The 17,522-nt window shown below is 37.2% G+C and overlaps 1 protein-coding gene across 1 annotated transcript; it reads right to left on the bottom strand.

Annotated features, from left to right (window-relative positions):
* Nucleotides 1–4,010: 4,010 nt before the first annotated feature.
* Nucleotides 4,011–14,682, bottom strand: LOC122726645 (olfactory receptor 10R2-like). The gene is given in 3 exon segments (XM_043964487.1): nt 4,011–4,982; nt 14,606–14,638; nt 14,641–14,682. Coding segments are annotated over 3 exon segments (1,023 nt in total). The 5' UTR covers nt 14,659–14,682.
* Between the last annotated feature and the right edge of the window lie 2,840 nt (nt 14,683–17,522).

Here is a 17,522-nt window from a genome sequence, read left to right on the forward strand (position 1 = left end):
CCTAGAAAAAAATCCAACCTGGCTATAGTATATAAGCTTTGTGATGGTTTGCTATAGTCTCTTTAAAAATATTTTATTTAAGATATTTGTGTCCACACTCATTAATGACAGTCCATATTTTTATTTCTCTGTTTTGACATTCACTGGCCTAAATATTAATATCATATTATTATTACAGATGGAATTTCTTAAGATCACTTTTCCCCATTTTTGCAAAGACTTTATATAATATTGGAATTAATTATTCTTTCAATTTTTGATATAATTTGCTTATAAATACAATTGATCCCAAAGGTTTTTTTTTCCTCTTCCCAACCCCACCCCTCCTATTTGGTAACTCATTTGTGAGTTGTTTAATTTCCTTTTCAGAGACTTGGTTATTTAAATTCCCTCTCTATTCTATTAATCTGTGCAGTATATATTTTTGTAAATATTCATTCATTTCATCTAAGTTGTTAGTTTTATTGACATGGAAGGGCAAAATAATTTCTAATATTTTCCTTGTTTCTTCATTACTTGCTAATTTTTTATGTCTATGATGCTAGCAATTTGGGTTTTGTTCGTTTAATCTGGATCTAGTCATATTTGTTAATTCAAGAAGGTATTTTTTGCTTTTACTTTTATTAGTATCTCTGATTTTTAGAATTTACGTTTGGCTTTTTAAATTTCTTAATTTTCTCATTTTTGTTCATTTTATAATTTGCCTAAAGATTTTGGTTGCATATCAAAAATATTAGAATGTTCTCATTGTTGTCATCTCTAAAAAAATTGCATCTTGTTTCCATTATTTATTGTTTGATTTACCAGTTCTTTAGAATTTAGTTATTTAATCTCTGGTAATTTTAATTATTTCTTCCATGGATCTTTATTGAATATAATTGTTTTGCATTGCCATCAGTAAAAGATGTTTAAAATTTTTGTTTTTCTGCCTTAACACATAACAACTTTTTGTAAAAGTGTCATTAATAGTTAATAAGTATATATATTCTTTTATTTCCATTCACTAATCACTATGGATCTACTAAATCTAATGTTTTTATAAATCTATTTCCTTATTGTGTTGAAATTATTTCTGCATCAAATTCTGTGTATGTGCGTCTCTGTGTGTGTGTGTGTGTGTGAGATATATCTTTGCTTTCCCAACCCCTTCCACTTGTGCATCCTAATAAGTTCCCCCACCCTTTATTTACTTTTCTTCCTTAGTTTATACTTTTTTTCTGCCTCTCTTTTACTTCTTTTCCTAAGATCATCAAAACATATCAAAACCACTCCTAGGTTCTCTGTCTTATTTAACTGCATCTATAATAACTAATAATATTATGGTTTGGGGCACACTTGTATCATTTCTCTCATTAGGACATAAACACTTTATGTTTATTTAGTCCAAAGGGGCAGGTAAGTGACACAGTGAATATTGTTGTTTATTCTTCCTTCTTGAAGAGGACCATGTCATCAGGATGATGTCATGACTTTCACTGAATTGGATGTTAAGTGAGGAAGGGCTATGTAAGGTCACCAACCTCACTTTCTCCTCCAGAGCCATCTGTGACCTGTGGCAAGATATGCATCAGGATGATTAGAGATGGCCCCAGATGTTTTAAGGAATTTGGAGTTTAAGCAACTCATTCAGGGTCACACAGCTAGTAAGTTTCTGAGGTGAAATTTGAGGTCCTCCTGACTCCAGTGCTTTATCTACTGCACCATCTAGCTGCCCCCACAGTGAATAGAGCATTCATTCTAGAGGTATGAAGACCTGAATTCAAATCCAGTCTCAGACACTATGTGATCCTGGGCAAACCACTTTGCCTCTTTCTACTTCAGTTTCCTTAATTGTAACATGGGGATAATAATAGCACTTACCTCCTGTGATTGTTAGGAGAATCAAATGAGATATTTGTAAAGTGCTTATCACAGTTCTTGGCACATAGTAGATGATTAATAAATTCTTGTTTCCTTCCTTCCTTCCTTCCTTCCTTCCTTCCTTCCTTCCTTCCTTCCTTCCTTCCTTCCTTCCTTCCTTCCTTCCTTCCTTCCTTCCTTCCTTCCTTCCTCCCTCCCTTTTCCTATATTTTTCTCTAGGTGTTTTCAAGGATCCAAGTACCATTTCAACTGCATGGTGCTTATGGACAACAAGCTGTCTTCTTGAACTTTCTGGGATCCACACCCAGATTTGGTGAAACAACTGAACATTTGCCTTCTGAGTCAAGACATAGTAGACAGTAGTTAATCCTGACCCTTGGAAACTAGGTAGAAGGATCTGAAAATTAAAAGTGAGGTCAGTTCTGGTCTGAGCCTGGAGATAAAAATCTGAGAACTCAAGAAGCCAGTCTGGGATAAGAGTTACAAAACAGTTGGCCTAACTTTGTTCTGATGCCAGGGTTTGAATACCTGCTTCCAATGTATGATTAGAAGTACTGGGGGCAGCTAGATGGTACAGTGGATAAAGCACTGGCCCTGGAGTCAGGAGTACCTGAGTTCAAATCCGGCCTTAGACACTTAACACTTACTAGCTGTGTGACCCTGGGCAAGTCACTTAACCCCAATTGCCTCACTAAAAAAAAAAAAAAAAAAAAAAAGTACTGGTCCACACTTGTTTCACAATTCTAATGAATAAATAACTTCTTCATTTCTAGTTCTTTGCTATTACATAAAGGTAGATAGATATTGGACTTCCAATCTTTAACTGTGGCTAATATGCCTAGTAGTGGGATCTCTGGGTCAAAATGTGTGGATACTTAAGTAACTTTTTTTAACTGCAATTCTAAATTGTCTTCCAGAATAGTTGGATCAATTCTCAACTTTACTAACAATCCTTTGTTGTGCCTACCTTTTCACAGCTCTTCTAGCACTGCTTGCATCTTTTGTTGTCTTTGCCAATTTACTGGGTATGAGATCAACCTTCCAAATTATTTTTCTTTTCAGATATTTAAACATTTTTAGTTATTTAAAATGAAATTTTCTTTCCTTTTCTATTTGATATACAGAGATACTGTTCATTTTTGTGGGCTTATATTTAGTCTTGCTATTTTCCTGAAATTTCTTCAATGATTATTTAAAGCTTTCTTAGTAATCCATCTGTCTTTCATCTTAGGTTAATGCCTTTAATCTCTATTCTAGTCTTATCACTGATTCCTCTAGCTGTTAATTCTCTTTCCCTTCTCTTCAAGTATCTTACACATATGCGTCTGTTTACATGTATAATCCTAAGAAAATTTAAGCTCTGCAAAGATCGAATCTATGTGTTTTGCTTGTTTGTTAGTTTTGTCTTTGAATATCCAGTGCCTAGCATAATGTTTTATTGCCACTTAATAAATGTGATAACTTGAATTTGATTATATTGACTGGCAGGGGAAAACTGGAAGAGTGTATGTTTGTGTGTCTATGTGTGTTTGTGAGAGGAAATATCCACTCCTAGGGTGTCTGGTGTCTTATAGCAGTAGTTGGTAAAATTCCTAAATATGTAGGGTCAGTTTTCTAGTAAGGGTTAAGCCTATGATGAGAATGGCTTTTAAAGATATTTCCAGCTATATTTCTAAAAAAAGTCTGCCTTGAGCCTGCACTTCACTGAAATAAGGATATGTTACATGGAAGAGCTAAAATATATCAGTTCTTAAAGGACCATGCTAGGGGGTACCTAGGTGGTGCAGTGGATAAAGCAGTGGCCCTGGATTCAGGAGGACCTGAGTTCAAATCCGACCTCACACACTTGACCCTTACTACCTGTGTGACCCTGGGCAAGTTACTTAACCCTCATTGCCCTGAAAAAATAAAAGACCATGCTAAATCTCTCTGAACCTAGGAGAGGATTAAATGGTTGAACACAATTCTTTCCATAGTAGTTCTGATAGTTTGTGGTGAACTTTTCCCTACTACTTGATCCTCACTGCCATAGGTAGTCAGGAAAAAAATTTCTACACAAGTTTGAGAAGCATCAAGACCAGATAATAACACATGACATAGCTATGACTATACCTGAAGCTTTTGAATGTTTGTATGTGTTTCTATAATATCTAAATTATAGGTTTTTTAGGACAAAATTCTCCCCAGCTGATCACCTTCCTAATGGCCATCTGGACATCCTTGTTCCTGAGACTATAAACCAAAGGATTCAATAAGGGAGTTATAATGGTGTAAGTCACTGTTACCAACCGATCCTTGCTAGATGTGTACCTGGATGAGGGCCTTAAGTAGACAAAAGATGCACATCCATAGTGGACTATAACCACTGTGAGGTGGGAGGCACAGGTAGAAAAGGCCTTCTTTTTTCCTTCAGTTGATGGGATCCTCAGGATAGTTCTGACAATGAAGCCATAGGTAATACAGATGAATGTCAAGGGGACCATGAGTATTACAACTCCACCAATAAATATGATCACCTCATTAATATAGGGATCCCCGCAGGCTAGGTGAATGACAGGTGCAATGTCACAGAAGTAGTGATTGACCCTGTTGGAGTTGCAGAAGGGTAGGCTGAAGACCAAAAATGTACCCACCATTGAAATCAGAAAGCCACTCACTCCGCAAGTGGTTGCCATCAATTTGCATAACCACCAGCTCATGAGAACTGGGTAGCGCAGAGGGTAACAGATGGCAGTGAAGCGGTCATAACCCATCACACCCAACAACAGGCAGTTTGTGATTGCAAAGCCAAGAAAGAAGAACATTTGGGTGGCACAACTGATGAATGATATAGTCCTGAGCACAGACAGGAGGTTGAGGAGCATCTTGGGTAGTATGACAAAGGTGTAGCAGGTCTCAGAGACAGAAAGGATACCCAAAAAGAAGTACATAGGGGTGTGGAGGCTGTGAGCCAGGCAGACTGTGGTGATAATGGTGATGTTTCCACCCAGGATGACCAGATAGAGGCAGAGAATGACAGCAAAGAGCACAAACTGCATTTCTTGAAGTTCAGAAAAACCCAGCAAAAGGAATTCAGTGACCATGGTGAGGTTCTCTAAAGGAAGCTGATTCCAGGGAATGACCTAGAGTAAAAAAGGAGGGGGGGGGAGTCTCAATTCTGTGTACCGAGGAAGCTGGGGTTCATTCCTTCATCCTGAATGCCCTAGGTAATTATTTCCACCCTAGATTTCTTCAATAAATATTTTGTTAGAAGATGAAAAAGGAGGGAGGATTAAAGGAGAGTTGCTCGGAGGTAAGGGTAACAAGGACTATATTTATAATAGAAATTATGTTGGATTACTTGAGTCAGAAGGATGCTGCTAAACTTGTGGAGCTTATTCAGAAGAAATTGGCCACCATCCTGAGAAAGCTTGATTCATGCCACAAGAACATCAATTGAAGCAACCAAGGATGTTTTATCATGAAAAGAGGATACTTATTTATTATCTAGCATTTGAGGAGCAAGTATATGTCTGGAGTCTTAGAGAATGACTAGTCTATGCTCTTACAACCCACAGGAATATGTTCTCTAGTATTTCTAACAGACAGCTATCTAATCTTTTAACATTTCCAGGGATCATCAGCATTTCCCTATCTCCTCTAACCCACAAGGTAGCTCATTTAATTTTTATGCAGCTCTAAGTTTTAGGAAATTCATTCTTAACTATTCCAAAAAATCTTCCCATAACTTCCAACTATCGGTAATAGCTATCTCTGTGTGTGTTCTGTTGATTTTTCTACCTTTTTTACTTTTGTCAAATGCTTTGGCATCTGATGTCCAAATCAAGCCCTTAAATCTCCTTCATATAAGCACATCTGCCATTTTCCTTGGCACACCATAGACTTAGGAAGATATTCTCATCTATTGCCTGCACGTTAGTATTCCAGAGCATAGGAAAACAGAGCCAACTGCAACTTGGAGATTTCAGTACATTTTCCTTCCTCCAATCACTGATGGAAATATTCATTTCCAACCATCCCAGCATGAATCCTTGGGGAACCTCACTTAACTACTGTTTACTATTTTCAGTTAAGCTAGCTCCCCATCCTCAACTAAACACTCCTCCCATTTCCTTTGGAGTTACTTGTTATTATCTTTGACATAGAATTTTGTCTCAAAAGTTCAAATAAATAATATTCATGAGCTCTCCCTAGAAATATGCTTACAAACTTCTAAGAACAATAATAGATTTTTAAGGTTTTTTTTCGGCTAGGTGGTACTTCACCTGGAATCAGAAGTCCTGAGGAAAAATTTAGCCTCAGACTCTAAATAGCTGTGTGACCCTGGGTATGTCACTTCAATTCTGTTTGCCTCAGTTTCCTCGACAAAAAATGGAAACCATGATAGCATCTATCCACATGATTGTAGTGAACATCAAATGAGATATTTTTAGAGCACTTAACACAGTGCCTGACATGTAGTAAGTGTTTAATAAGTGCTTGCTCCCTTTTCTTTACACGTAGCAACCATGTTGACTTCCCCCAACAAATTATGCCTCAGTATACAATGATCATATGTTTATCAATTCCTATTTCCCAAGATCTCCACTGAATTTTTATCGTGGATGAGGGCAAGGAGAATTCATAGAAGGATTGGTAGCAGCAGGTTACTTCTTTTAGCCAGTGCTTTCTGTTTTACCCCTACTTCATATTGCTACCATCTTGTCCAGGGTATTTCTCTGCATCTACCCTATAGTTGAGGTCTGGGATATTCTGTTGACTGCTCTGATTTCAAAAGGAATTTAGGAATTCTAAGAAGACAACAAAATTAAAGAACTCAAATGAATTAGGCTCTGCATAATCAGAGCTAAAATAAAAACAAAACCAAGAAAAATTACAAAAAGAAAGAAAATTGTGCTCAATGTCACACAGGTAGTAAGTGGCACAACTGGAATCAAACCCTATGACCTCTGACTCCAAATCCAGCAACCTTTCCACTTTATCATGCCAGCATCAAATTATTGAGGTTCAGGAAAATGTAAAATAGAAAAGAATTGAATTATTATCTTTCAATTATTTAGGAAGATTTCTCAGAATGTTGTAAAAATGAAACAACAATTATGCATCTTTCACTTAACTGCCAAAACTATTTTTCTTAAAGTATAGGCATGCCCATGTCAATTTACTTAGAATAAAATCCACAGTTCTCTATTGCCTCCAAGGTTAAACACAATAACCTCAACTTGGCATTTAAAGCCCTCCACAACCTGGCCCCTTCCTACCATTCCAGTGTCAGGTATTATTCCCCTTCATGCATCTATGACCAGCTACAGTGGCCTCTTTGTTGTTCTTTATTTTATTTAATTTTTTTTCTGCTGGGCAATGAGGGTTAAGTGACTTGGCCAGGGTCACACAGCTAGTAAGTGTCAAGTGTCTGAGTTCAGATTTAAACTCAGGTCTTCCTGAATCCAGAGCCGGTGCTTTATCCACTGTGCCACCTAGCTGCCCCCTTTGTTGTTCTTTAGACAAAACACTGCCTCTAGCTCTCTAGCAAGGTTAGAATACTCTCCTTCCTCATGGTTCGAATGTACTCCTTCCTTACCTGTGCCTAATTTTTCCTGACTTTCTTTTTCCCCCTTGACTTTCTTAGAGTCAGCTCAAACCCCTCCTTCTGCAGGTGGCCTCCTGTCTGCTAGTGCCTTCCCCTTTGAGAATCCCTTTCATCTACCACATATATATCTTGTTTTGCATGCTGTCTGCACCATTAGAATGTAAGCTCCTTGAAGGCAAGGACTACTTTGTTTTGTTTTCCTTTTACCTTCTTTGCATCCCCAGCACTTAGCATTGAGACTGATACATAGTAAACACTTAATAAGTGCTTGTTGACTGAAAAACAAATACAACCCACAAAACTCTAATCACTGAACTTCAAAGAAACTTAAAATTCAATTCACTGCAGTACATCACCAAACTTCAGAACTACAACAAAATATAATGAGAAAGAAAATCCTTGAAGCCACCAGAAATAATATGTATACATATATATACACATGCAGTGTGTATACATAAATGCATACATCTTATATAATATTCATAACTTATATATATTATTTATCTATACTATATATCTAATCTATCCATCTATAGATTAGATATAATATATAGATTTTATTTATGTACTACATATATGCACATAGACATATACACAAAGTATCTTATATATAAACTGTATTATATAAAAGTTATCAAATGTCTATATTATATATCTAATATATCTCTATATCTCTACATAGATTCTAGAAATATAGAGAGAAATCTTATTTAATTATGAGAGAAAGCTCAAATTTCAATAGTTTTTTTTCTGAAAAATAGAAATAACTAATGATGGTATAATGTGAAATATATAAAAATTTAAAATGTGGGTCCCCTAAGCCCCCCTATCTCTTAACCTTCCCCATTTCTGTCAAGGCCACCAAACTTCTAATTATTCAGGTTTGCAACCATGGATCTATTGCTCTTCTACACTCTTCATTCTCTCTCATTCCACATAGCCAACCATTTGCCAAGTTTTGTTAGTTGTACTCCACAGCATCTCTCCTAGTCTTCCTTTTCTCTACACTCACAGTCATCAGTGTAGTTTAGACCATCATCATATCTCATCTGGACCATTATTTTAATAACCTCTTAATTGGTCTTCCTTCCTCAAGTATTTCCATGGCCTATCTATTTTTTCCATAGTTTTCCAATTGATAATCTCTGAGCATGTGCTCCTTTGCTCACAAAGCCTCAGTTTTCCATTGCTTCAATAATAAAATACATACTCCTGTTTGGCAGTTAAAGCCCTTCACAATCTATTTCAAGCATATCTTCTTAGATTGATATCACATTATTCCCCCTTATGAATTGTACACACCAAATGTATGTAGGAAATTAGTATTTGATTAAACAAAGATTATAAAAATTTCAGAGAAAATAATAAAAATGCTTTTAAAATCTACACAAACATTTTACCAAAAAAGGGTTTAGAGCCACAACTCATAATATATGCTATAATAAATTCTAATTACATTAACAATATGATTATAAACTAAATTACTAAAATGGAATAAAATAATAGTTTTATCTTAATTATAGGGACTTTGAAAAGATTTTATCTATTAAGTATAGCAAAAAAGTTTAGTGGAAAAATAAATGGATTTAATATGTGTAAAAAAAGATATACAGCAAAATAAATATAACCAATTATAAAGAAACATATTAGATAATTATTATAATAAAGCTTTCTGATAAAAATTGACAGCTTGAATCTATATAAAAGTGATAGAGTTTTTAAAAGTAATTTCTCATAGGATAAATGGTCAAAAAATATGAACATGTAATTTTTAAAAGTGGGAAGACAAATTTCAGTCATTTTAAATTGTTTAAATTGTCTTAAAATCATAAATGTGAATTAAAGCAACTTTGAAACACTATCTTAAACACATCAAATTTGCCAAACAAAATTTTAAAATGGCACACATGAAAGTTGGTGGGGCTATGGGGAAAAAGGAAGTTTATCATATCACATATCATAACATTAGAGAGATGAGTATGAATCCATGATTCTATTGGTGTAGGGAAGAGTTCAGTAAAGAAATCTCCCTCTAGCAATGCAGGCTAGAATGTTCTCTTCAATTCATAATATTAGGAAGTACTCTAAAATACTGAGAGACTAAATTATTTGTCTGTGGTCATGCAACCAGTTATGTGTCAAAGACAGGACTTGAACCAGGTTTTTGTGACTTCAGGACACTCAATCCCTGTAGCACAATAGGATTGTAAAAAAAGGTAATTCTTTGGTGGACAATACAACTGTATGATAAGTTATAAAATTTATCAACCCCCTGCATCCAATGATCCTATTAATAGGATTATATCCTAAGGATGTTAGTTAATAATAAGATCTGGGTTTGCTATTGCTGTTGTTTTTGATGGTGGTGGAAATGGTGCTCCTGCTGGTGTTAATGGTGGTATATGAACACTCCCTTTCCTCTTGCAGATCAAAATTCCCCTCTAGTTTAGAAAGTAATTTCAAAAGTTGCTATAGTTAAAATATCTTCATTCTATGGGCAGCCTTTTGTTTAGAAAGGTTAGTCCTCAGATAATAAACATACAATTCATCACTTAACTTGTACTTGAAACAGCTCTAACCACAGACTTTCCCAGAGATTGTGAAACTTCCAAAAATACAGGGTCACCTCCTGGCTACAATGAGGTAAAAGAAGCATATTTCATTTGAAGTGGTTAGGAAAGGAGGTTTTTAATAGAGGTAGAAAATTCTAATCCGTCCAAATATAAATAGATAGATAGATAGATAGATGCTTTATTTTAATAATTATAAACTATCAATAGTTGGCATATTAAATGACTGGACAATAGTTGAAAAATTGGCATATCAATGTAATAGACTATTATAGTACCATTAAAATGACAAACGTTTTAGGTCAATATGTTAAGATTTATGTACCTGAACTATTGCAATAGCCTGCTGCATCTGTTTGCCTCAGATTTTTCCCAACTCCAATCTATCTTCTATTCAACCTAAAGAAATTATTTTCCTAAAGTGCAAATCCAACCATCTCATTCCTCCTATTTAATAAATTCCAGTGACTCCCTATTGACTCCAGGAACAAATACAAAACACTCTGTTTGGCCTTCAAAATTCTTCCTAACCTGGCCCTCTCCTACCTTTTCAGTCTACTTATACACCCCCCCCCTCCAAATACTCTTTGATAACGATGCCTCTAGACTCTTGGCTGTATCACAGATAAGACACTCTTTTTGCTCTGGGCACTTTCTCTGACTGTCTCCCATGCTTTGAATGCATCCTCTCCTCAACTCCTCCTACCAAGTTCCCTGGCTTCTTTTAAGTCTCAACTAAAATCTCATCGTTTACAGTAAATCTTTTCAAACCCTTCTTAATTCTCGTGCTTTCCTTCTATTGTTTCCGATTTATCCTCTATATAGTTTGCGCGCTCTCTCTCTCTCTATTTGTTTGCATGTTGTCTCTTCTATTAGTAGCAAGCTTCTTGAAGGCAGAGGGTGTCTTTTGCCTCTTTTCACATAGTTTCTGACACATAATAACTGTGTACTGATCAATTGATTCTCTAATAGCTTATTTATTGTTGGCTTTCAGTTCCCTTAAAAGTTGTTTTAAAAACAAAAGTCCTTTCTGCTCTCTAAGTTTTTCCTGCTGTTCTGGGTCAACTTTCAGCAAAGTTTTAGAGCAGCAATCTTTATTTTTGGTCCCCACATCATCTTTTGATGCCCTTATTCTCTTATACTCTATAGTACCATCTTACCATTGTTCAGTAGTGGATTTCCAGGAGTTTTCTGAAATCCTACAATGTTAGAATTGAATGAGATCTTAGAGGCAATTCTAGACCAATCCTTGCCTAAACCATACATTTCTTCTATTGCATTCCCAGAATGCAAACTCTATATGCACACTTTCTTTTTCTTTTTCTTTTTTTTTAGTGAGGCAATTGGGGTTAAGTGACTTGCCCAGGGTCACACAGCTAGTAAGTGTTAAGTGTCTGAGGTCGGATTTGAACTCAGGTACTCCTGACTCCAGGGCCAGTGCTCTATCCACTGCACCACCTAGCTGCCCCTATATGCACACTTTCAGTGACAAGAAGCTCAGTAACTCATAAAGCAGAACAATCCATGTTTAGATAGTTCTCATTGTTAGGAAATTCTTCCTTATATTGAGTTAAATTACATCTACAACTTCTACCCCTTAGTTTAAATTGTACCTTTTAGGATCAAGCTGTGAGAGTGTAAATTCTCTTCCCTATAACAGCCCTTAAAATATTTAAATACATTTATAAACCACTCAAACCTACCCCCAACACTCTTCTCTAGGATACATATCCTCAGTTCCTTTCATTCAATGCATAGAATAAAAGAGTCTCATAACTGGGTTGGACCAGAAACTGACCAAGAATCCCCACGATAACATACTGCAAATCTAAATAACCTACTTGTACTTAAAGGCTTCCAGTGAGGGGGCAACTCATTACCTCTGAGGAAGCTTATGATACAATCCTAATTGTTGGGAAAGTGCATTTTAAATTACATCAAGACTAAATCTGCCACTTTACAACTTTCATCATTTCTCCTAGTTTTATCTTCTAGAACCAATCAAGGCAATAACCTGTCTTCTACCTTATAGCTTTGCTAATTCTTGCAAAATATTATTTTAGCATGTTGGATTTAACTCATTATGCATCTTAATCTGTTGTCTCCATAATGCTGCCCTTTAATGTCTGACAATTTTTCTCTTTGTGGAATATGCTCTTTCCTTATATCTACCCTTATGAAAATGCCACTGTTTTTCAAGACCCAATTCTATTGCTTCCTCTTACACAAGGCCATTGTTCAACTCCATATCAGAGAGGGCATGATCTCTTCCTCCTCCAAACTCCTAAAATATTTTGTTTGCACCTTTTTTATAGCATTTACTGCTTAGTGCTTCATATTGCATATAATCTCTCACACTAGATTTTAAGTAGTGTTTATGTCTTCTCTATTTCTGTAGCTCCAATGGATAGCACTCAGCAATATTGTTGAATGAATGAATGGATGTTTGTATTTTGAAAAGAAGATCCCTGAACAGGTCAATACCTTGGCAAAAGTATAGAATGAAATGTTATAATTTCAGGCATAATGGCATCTGGGCTTATGGTATTTAGGGGGAGTAGGGTCCTTTCTAGGACTACTCAAAACACAGTCTCTAATTTATATATTTTCTGGACTTCCTGTTCTCCATTGAGTTATCTTCTTTTTCCACCTTTTCTCAGCAATATTTTTTTTCATATTTTGTCAATTGCACACACAGGGCTTTTCCCTCTTAATCTGGTCTTCTGGTGCTTAACACAAAGAATAGGACTAAACTCTTGTAGAGTATTCCATTTTCCCAGAGTTATGGTTTTATTAGCATGAGAAATTTCCAGTTAGAAAAGTCCCTCTACCAACATAGATCAACAGCTGTTTTGCCATTTCTTGTGTTGGGGAGTTGCCTGGCAGCACTGAGAAGTTAATTGACTTGTCCCTAGTCAAATATCCAGTTTGTATCAGTGATGAGACTTGAATTCATATCTTCCTGACTCAGAGGCTAGTCCTCTATGCATTTTGCAATGCTGCCTCAGTTGATCTGAATAAATAATGCCATTCTCTTTTAATTGACATCTATATTTTTCCAAGTTCTCCTCTTGGACTTATTGAGAGACAATCTGATATAGTAGAATAGGAACTGGAGTAAATAGATTTGGGTTTGAGTACCCACCCTGCCATTATTAACTGTGGAACCAGTTTCCTCATATGTAAAATATGAGTGATGATGTTCACAATATTGTACCAAATTGTATTAAACAAAGGGATAGGGACTGAAGCTATGATTTCATTGAAACACAGATGTCCTAAATGAAAAAGCTGTAATATGGATCAGCACCTTTTCTGTAACATATATTTTTGAAAAGTTGCCTAGAGTGTTGAGAGATTAAGTGACTTGGCCAAAGGTGCCCAGACAGGTAGTGTCAGGGGCAAGACTTCATCCCAAGCCTTCCAGAGACAGAGTTCATCTCTTCATCCACTATGCTATGAATTACTCTCAATAAAAGAAACATTCTAGAAATAAAACATTATTATTCTAGGTTTTTCCTTTTCTTACCAACACACAAAACAGTCCCACTGGGATGATTACTATAAGTTGGCCCACAAGAATGAATTCCTTTACCAGATTCTATTCATTTATCAGGACTAAGAGTAGCATGTTTCTTTTCCTTGTGGGACCCAGAACTGATTATTTTAAGCAACAGTCAGCTATTAAATGAAGATGTAGTTGAAAGAAAGCTGAATCTGGAGCAATCAGACAAATTTGAATCCTAAGTCCAATTCTTATGAGCTGTGTGACTTTGAACAAATCTCTTAACCATTCTCTACCTCAGTTTCCCCATTTACAATATAAGTAGGTTACACTAGGTGATCTCTACGGCATCCTCCATCTTTCCACTTTATCTACTCCTTACCATGTTTGGTATGCAGGGTGATGATGCCAATTTAAATGGAGAGAACCTAAGACCCTCTCTCCTTGTCTTTCTAAGTTATAAAGCACTTTGTATATAGCATGGCACATAGTAAGTGCTTAAAATTGCTTGTTTCTTTGCTTCCTTCCTTTATTTCTTCTTCCTTCCATCCTTTTTTCTTTCCTTTTATGACCAATTCCATGCATAGGAGATATCTTTTCAAGTAGATTGTAAACTGTCTAGGAATAGGGAAGAGGTCTTCCATTTCTTTTGTTTCTCTCACCATTACCCCCAATACTGGATAATAAGAACGCCCCACACAGATATAGTACTTGACAAATTTTTCAAAGCACTTTCAAATCCATTAACTGGTTGGATTCTTGTAACAGCCCTACTGCATTTACAGCACTAGTGTTATTTCTCCCAATGTATAGGTGAGGAAATTGAAGTCCTAAAAGTCTCTTGTCTAAGTCATTACCCAAGCTTCAGCAGAACCAGTTTCCCAGTTCTATGCTCTTTCCACTTCCATCCCAACATGGGACCAGAGCTATTAATTGAGTAAGCATGGACCCACTATGTTCTGTGCCCAAAGAGGGTAAATCCATGCTGCTGCTGGCTGAATGACCAAATGACTGACTGAGAGGCAGGTTGGTGCAATCCAGTACTACCATGATTTTTCTCAGCCCACTGGGCTGCCTTACCTCATCAGTGATCTGGTTCTTCATCTCTGACATTGAGTCTGTGGTAGATTCATTCCCAGACTTAGACAGGAAAGTGGGATCCAAGAACAACAAAGCTTTCTAGATTGAAACAGTCATGTTATAAATTCATTTCACTATTATTTTCCTGGACTTTGTGCTTTTTTCAATTACACATTAGACCTCTGAGGCCACTTTCCTTTGGCATTAAGGAGTGGCAATGGGTAGAGAATTACAGGGGAAAATGCATTTCACAGAAGAAGCTTAAATAAGCCATTGCTATTCACACCAACCTGGGGAGTGTTACTAAAAGAGGAATGTTTTGAAAAGATGTTTGAAAGATTGGGGAGGTAGCATGGCATAGGAAATAGAGGACTTGCTATGGAATTATGAATGCCAAGTACCAACTAGCCAGTATGAATGTCAACTAGGTGAACAAGTTGCTTCATCTCTGTGACCCAAGGGAATTGTCTAATATTTGAACTTACAGATTGTTGTCATTTTGCTTCAATAGAGAAGGTTTCCACACTGAGATTTCCCCAAACTCATGTCAGCAACACAGTCAGATTTAAGATTTGAAGAATAGGGAGAGATAATCTTTGACTTGAGGGCAATGCTAGTGTGTGAAGGGTTTGGGGGGAAAGTTTCTGGAGAGAGGAGATTGAGTAAGAAGAGGATAATGAGGCATTTTGTATGAGAGGTAGATGGGACAGGTAAGGTAGAGAGATAAAGTTCTCTTCAATAGAAACAATTTCAAGGGACTCATAAAGCTAGGGGTAATTAAAGCTGGATTGGAAGCTATTCCTATTGGCCATAAAAACCTCCCTGTGACTAGTTCAGCATCATCAGTTCTGTTCTCCTTTCAAGCTGCTTCCTTATTGTCCCTCTCACTAAACCTTGTCCCCATTATCTTTCTTTCCATAAGCCTCCCACTTTCCATTAGCAGCTTGGTTCTCTCTCTTCAAAACCTCTCCCCACCATCTATTTAACTTATTGCCATCCTTCAGGCACTGGCTCGGGGAAGAGTTGGGCCACCCATGAAATGAATAAAACACCTTTAAGTCATGAAACTAATTTTTCTATTTATTAATGATTGGCAAGTCCCAGTGTGAGTTGGGACTCAAAGCAAGTTGAGTCTCTCATATCCTTAACAAACCAACACCTTCAACTTCATTCTCAGAGAAAGAACTCCAAGACTTCTAGGTCAGCATGTCTCAGGACCCCACAAATGTGAATACTTGGTTGCAATGACTCTTGGGTATGTCTCCCTTTCTGCTCCAGATCACACTCAGATGAGACTCTCCAGACTATCCCCATTCTCCAGCTCTACCCTCATGTCATATTCAGAAATCCTATAGCTGAAGGAAAGAGTCCCAGCTTTTTCTAGCTATTACCTTGTTCTACTGTTCTCACCTCACTCCCTTGCATAATGTTGCTCCCCAACCAGCCTCCTCTCCAAGGACATTCCTCAAAACAGTGTCCCAAGGAGCATCATCAATGTTGTCTTCTTTTGTCTTTTTTGTCAACAGTGATTCCCACACCCTGATCAGTAATTGTGTCACCATAACTCTGGGGAGCCATTACTACCCAAGTCCTCCCTTTCCTTAATTAGTGACCAGGATTCAGTGGGGACAACTAAGGGTAGAGTAAGAAATGCCAAAGCTCTGTGGTCAAATTGGGAAAAGAAGACAATTAGTTGGAGAATTTCTTGGCTTCCTCTCATCAGTTTCTTTTGTTCTCACAAGGGAACTGGCTATTACTGAGTACCATGGGTAAAGACAAGTCTGTGTCAATTCCCTCTATGAGATTTTCCTTTCTCCTGGTTCTTACTTTTTCAAATTATGAGATCCTGACCTACCTGAGTAGTCCTCATCTCCATTTCTATACTTCCCCTTAGAGTGGTAGCTGAGCATAGTTAGGGCACTAAAATTGGAATCAGAATGACCTAGGATCTCATCCCACCTCCAGCACTAATTAGCTGGGTGACCCTCAGCAAGTCATTTAACCTCTCTGTGCCTTCATTTCCTTATCTGTAAAATTAGGAGGCTGGATTCTTCCTCCTCCAAATATATGTCCTACTATTTTGTTTTCTTTTTTTTGGGTTGTTTTTTGGGAGGTGAGGCAATTGGGGTTAAGTGACTTGCCCAGGGTCACACAGATAGTGTGTATCAAGTGTCTGAGGCTGGATTTGAACTCAGGTCTTCCTGACTCCAGGGCTGGTGCTCTATCCACTGCGCCACCTAGCTACCCCTGTCCTATTATTTTCAGAATTGGCTAGAACCAGCAGAATAGAGCCTGCAGAGATAACAATAATGAATAAATGAGCAGCAGAGAGAAGTGGGGCATGTCTAAGATCAGTTTGCAAAGTGATACCAAAAATTGTCATTCAGGTTTTTTTTTTTTCCAGTTTCAGGGAGTTAACATATCTCTATGTTGAAGGTGGGGAAGGGAGGGAGAAATCTATAGGAAATTAGTTAGATAGGTGGCAGCAGGCAGATTTCCAAAGGGGGCTCAGACATCTCTCCCAACTAATTGGTCTCCACAATCTCAACCTCAGCTCATTTCAGAAAAGCTGCAGTGATGGGCAGGACAGGTAGGGGTGCTACATAAAGGAGGCCATTTGAGGCCCAAAGATACATTCATGAAAGAAAGCTTGAATGACCTTCAAGGGAAGACTCTCTTCAGGAAGGGAGAGGGTAAGTATTGTGGGCCCTAATGATTTGGGCTAGAAAGGTACAGGTTCACTAACTCTGCACAAGTAGAACCAGGTGGTCTGTGCAGTCAGTCAGGGCACCAAAGTGTAAGGGAATATTACTAGCTTTGCAGTCAGAAAGCCTCAGACTCCAAAAAAAGCCTCAGAGTCCAAACTTTGACACTAACTAGCTTGCTTGATCCTAGGTTAGTCACTTGAACTTCCCTT

Source organism: Dromiciops gliroides, chromosome 4 (assembly GCF_019393635.1).
Source record: "Dromiciops gliroides isolate mDroGli1 chromosome 4, mDroGli1.pri, whole genome shotgun sequence".
In the NCBI taxonomy this organism is placed as follows: domain Eukaryota; kingdom Metazoa; phylum Chordata; class Mammalia; order Microbiotheria; family Microbiotheriidae; genus Dromiciops; species Dromiciops gliroides.